General features: G+C 35.7%; 1 protein-coding gene across 1 annotated transcript; it reads left to right on the top strand.

Annotated features, from left to right (window-relative positions):
• Positions 1–2014: 2014 nt before the first annotated feature.
• Positions 2015–2650, top strand: LOC149199985 (uncharacterized). The gene has a single exon (XM_089400795.1). It carries the CDS (start codon positions 2015–2017, stop codon positions 2648–2650), a length of 636 nt encoding a protein of 211 aa, XP_089256921.1.
• The last annotated feature ends 2661 nt before the right edge of the window (positions 2651–5311 follow it).

Here is a 5311-nt window from a genome sequence, read left to right as displayed (position 1 = left end):
AATTTAAAGAGGTGACAATTTCACCCTTTACAATCACCAAAAATTGTCACCATCAACTTCCATTTTGTTGTTTGTTTAAATACCACCAAATTTGGTGGATTCTAAAAAAATTAGCCAGTTTGCCAGTGTTATTTGTACTCCAAACTTAGTTCGTGCTTTTCCAAATTTAGCTAGTGGGCCTAGTTAACCAAAACTTTGACTACGAATATCTTTAGAATATGAACTCAGATTTGAGTGCCATTTGTGTCGTTGGAATCAGGATGATGAGATGTTCAATCTGGTCATAGTTTCAACAAAATCCGAACACTAGGCACACCAAGGGCCACAAATATCAATATACATCATCTCGCCTTTATTTGCAAATGAAGATCCTCCTTGCTAAGGTTCTCCTAGAGTGAAATGATGCTAAAAATGACATATAGTTAATGCTACATGAAATGCAACTACAAATAAAGGCTATCGGGAACAAGTTGGAGCATATTGAGGTCTTGGCATTAACAAATGCTAGTCAAGTGTCAAGAACAAAGATGATGTTTCTCTCCTGGAGGTGGGATCCCTCTATCTTTTTCTAGTTTTTAGGATGTATGGGAAACTATTGGCTTTTTCTTCTTTCTGTGTCATGTTAGATTTTTAAGTGTTTAGACTCAAGAACTTTACTTGCTCTTGTCTAATGTTGGACACAAATTAATTTTTGTTAAAATATTTATTACTATAACGAGAGTGTGGTTTCTTTACTAGCTAACCAAAAGCTAACAATAACCTTCTACTTATCTAACCTTTCTTTTATATATATTTTTTAAGAAAGAAGAAAAACATCAATATTGCAATGTGTGAAAACAATAACTGGTGTAGTAATGGTTTTTTTCACGACAAAATTTCTGGAGAATTCTAGTGTTCCTGGGATTTTTCATGGCGCTGAATCCATTTATACATTCAAAAATGCATTTTAAAGAATAAAAAATCACATTTTTTCTTTAATCAACTTTTTTTCCTTAAATTGTTTCCCTGATTCCAATGAAAAAATCTATTTCATCTATAAATTAGACTAGACATTTTTAATTACATAAATTTAATTAAAAAAATAAAAAAGAAAAATTATTATCCAATAAAATTTCCATTACACCTTAAAGTCTACGACTCCTATTAAATTTAATAATCCTTTTACCATTTAAAATTCAGCTACAATATTTTTTATTATTAAAGAAATTCCATTACAAATTTCGGATATAAAAATAGTGGGTCGATAGCATGCTAAATCCCGACACCTACAGCATCGAGTTGTAAGATACCGTGGTAGTCCACATCATATGCTATGATTACAACAATAATTTCGCAAAATGATGTGATATTTCAATCCTAAAATATGTTTTCTGTTGTATGGAATCTGGGGTAATTTTTGAGCAAAATTTAAATCGTTATAAACCCTCGAATTGTGCACGATCTAATTGTGAGATGTCAATGTCGTTCACGACATGTTTTACGATTCTAATGATTTCGCATCACGAGGCTATGTTTCAATTGCACTCAATGTTTGGCTGTTTGGACTTTGCGTCGAGTTTTCCGGGAAATTTAAAAACGTTCTTTCAGAAAAGGTTCCTGTCAGGAGACAGCCCTCATCACGCGTTTTGTGGAGGGTGCATGATTTCACGAAACAGCCCCAACTTTCATACTTTTCAGGATGAAACTTCGAGTTAAATTTTCCTGGAACACCTGCTTGCTCGGTACTCTACGCGCCACTTACCCATGACTTTCTCTGCAAGTATTTCATCCCCTCACTATTAGATACAAAATGGATTATCATTCAGAACCCTCTCTCATCGGCCTGGTCGGCGAGGTTTCATATCTCACAGACGCGGCAAGTCAGTCCAGAAGTGCTCAGATTTCTTCATATTTCTTCCTCCCAGGTTCTGTATGTTTGATATTGTTGTTTGTGATCCGCATCGATCGAATTCATTTTGTGTGTGTTTATATTATTGCTACACCTTGTGTGGTTTGATCAAAAAAAGTTAAAAAAATGGAGGTCCATTCTGGTGTAGATAACGTTTCAGCAAAGCGTCTTTGGAACGTTTTACGAGTTGCCTTCTTTATGATGAGAAAAGGGCTCATCTCCAAACGCAAGATGCTCATTGGCATGCATTATTTGATGAAGAGAGGGAAAGTCTGTGCAAGAAGCCTGAGGAATCTAGTATTCCAACATTCCAGAGGCAAAATCGATGAAGGTTTTGGGCTCCACGAATATGAATTCTCCTGCAGCAACAGCCCAGCAAATCCCGTTCCCTTACAGATAGGCAAGAGAAAACGTCACCACCTTCCCACAAATATTCTGCACTGTTCATGCATTCGTCCGCATCCAGATGAAGATGACAGGGAAGAGCTCAGTGCTTTTGTCCTTCCCCTGTTGCACTACGACAACGAAACCTTCAGCAAGAATTGCCTTGAACATAGTGATATGCCTTCCCTCGAGAAACTGAGCCGCCCCTTATCTCCTCTGTCTCGAAGGACGTCGAACCCATCCGATGAAAAAAATAACGAGCATGACGTGGACAGGCAAGCCGAAGAATTCATAGGTAAATTCTACGAACAATTGAGGTTGCAGAACCAGATGTCTTTTCGGCGATACCAAGAAATGCTTGACCGGGGTACATCTTAGCCAGCCCCCCACGAAAATCTTCAATACCAGGTAAGCAAAGGTTGTGCCTAGAAATGAGCGGAAGAAATTTCCAAATAAAAGCATTAGATGAGGAATAACCAAGGCCAAATATGCTGCAGGTTCTTCTAAACAAATTTACTGGAGGAACGGAATGGAGCAATTTGTAAAGGAGGCATGAATGACAGGAATTTTAAGTGAATGAATGAGACTACAAAGCAAACAGTGGCCTTTTTTTCGAATGTACGTAACCTAAGAGTGTATTAGAATTTATTTGGCTTTATTCCTATACACGGATTTTTAATGTACCGAGAATTTATTTGGCTTCCTATAAACGGAAATAGAACGATGAAGGAGCGCACAGTGAAAGTGGAACTTATAACTATGTTAATAATCCGGCAAAAAAATATAATAATCCAGTCAAGTTCAAGTTTTTTTTATTATTGTTACTGTTATTTATTTTTCAAACCATGCTTCTTTATAGCCATTTTTAATTTGAAAGTTTTAAGAATTTTAATTTGAAAGTTCGTAGAATCTGGTAATTAAGATTATGAGAAACTTTCTCGCCAGTATTTCTTCGAAATAAAATGTTACATGAAAATTCTGATTAATATTAGGTTTATTTTTTTCGAGTAGAGAAAAACATTTCATTTCCGAGGAGGTACAAATATCATGTATTTTAGTATTTTTGTTGTTCTCTACCCATCTCATTTACAAAAATATAATTCTACAAAACAAACCAATTCTTCCTGTACCATTATCTTCTGCTACTATTTTTACCATTATTCTCATAGTCTCCCAGTATTATGGTAGATGGGTTGTTCTCTACCCACTCATTTACAAAAATTTAATTCTACAAAGTGAACCAAATCCTTTTGTACCATTCTCTTCTGTGCTACTCGATTTTTACCCGGTTTTATGGTATATGTTTCCCAATTTTATGATATATGGTCATTTTTTCCAAGTATACTTTCCAATCAAAAGTTTATAAATTAACTTCTCATATGCTAGTCTAAATAAATAGAGTACTTCAAAAAAATATATTACAAAAAAACTTGTCCATGACATGACATCTACGAGAAATGATCAAATCTAGTAGTCTCACAGAAATTTATGTAGTCTTCCTTGATCTTAACATGGTTTTCAAAAACTGCATAGAAGATCTTACTAGGTTCCACCTTCAAACCTCTTTTGCATAGGAGGTCAGCCGTTGTATTTGGTTCCCTGAATAAATGTTCAAAATGGATGTGCTCGAAGTAATTTACTAGGACTCTAATATGTATCATCCAATTTGATAGTATATGTGATTTGAAAACATTGTGATCCTTGAGCCAATCGATGATGTTCTTTCCATCTCCATATACTTGTAGTTTCTCAATTCCCAACCATTTTGCAACAAATAACACACCCCATAAGGCAATAATCACGAGAAATGATAGTATAAAATTGGTCTGATTTTAATGAAAACCCCATATCCACATTTCCTCTTCTTGCGGGCACTATCAAAGAAACCCAAAGGGAAAACCCTCCATATATTTTTGGATTTGACCTGTCTATGTTTCACCTTTCTTTTTATATGGTCAACCTCATTGAAAAATGCCATTGATTTAATGATGTCCCTATGTACAGAAATTGTTTTATGTTCAAATATACCTGCATTCTTGCTTCTCGAAATCGACCAGAAAATATAAATTGGGAGAAAACGATATTGCTTGCGGTTCTTGTACCAATAAAGTAAAGAAGATCTCACTGTAGGATAACTTCGATAGGGGAGATTATATTTACCGATAACTCCTTTCCAGATAGCGAGGGCATGTGTGCATAATAGGAATTGGTGTTGTACATCTTTGGCATAGAATGCAAAAGCTCGAGCAAAAAAAACTCTGTTTTTATAAATTATACCATGTCAGTATCCAATCATTAAGTACTAACCAGCTAAATACCTTTAATTTGTTTGGCAGATCCCCTTTCTATGTTAACGTGAAACCAAGTGTTTTCATTAATCACCTTCTCATACCTAGGTATTCTATGATAAATTTCCTTTACTTATGGCTGCCCCTTCATAAAAGTTCTATCCCATAACATGCGATCCTCCCCAGTGGTGATCACAATACCTTCTTGTCTAATTTCAAGTAGATATTGGTCTCATTCTGCTACATATCACCCATCAATTTCCCGCATATGGCCCATCAATTTCCAACATATTTGCCAATTCCCACCCTTGTAATCCAAACGTGTTGCTCTAATCATCAATACACTTATGGAGATTATAAATTCCCTTTTGCTGGATGATTTCCAGTAAATGAAATGATAAGTAATGGTTCCCTATCATCCCCTTCAGGCATCTAGTCCCATCTCAATTTGGGTTCCATTTCCAACTTCCCATCTCATGAAAATAAAAAACCAATAACACTTTTTCCTCGTGATGCCCCAAATAACCAACTTATTTGTCGAGATTTTGGCTCCATTACTAATCCAAGAAGAAAGTGTTAGACCGCACATATATATTTTTCTCTCATGATGGCAGACTAAAGGCTTGAACCAGTCAACACCCTCCACATGTTCCTTATTACTAGCAATTTGTTGAAAGAGTCGATATATAATATGCCCCAACCACCCACCTCGATTTTCCTAGCCAGAATTGCCCATCTTACCAAGTGGAGG

This window comes from Pinus tabuliformis, chromosome 2_1 (genome assembly GCF_031772625.1).
Source record: "Pinus tabuliformis cultivar Carrire ecotype Pingquan chromosome 2_1, CPIR1, whole genome shotgun sequence".
NCBI classification, from domain to species: domain Eukaryota; kingdom Viridiplantae; phylum Streptophyta; class Pinopsida; order Pinales; family Pinaceae; genus Pinus; species Pinus tabuliformis.
This window is presented reverse-complemented; position numbering and strand designations above follow the sequence as displayed.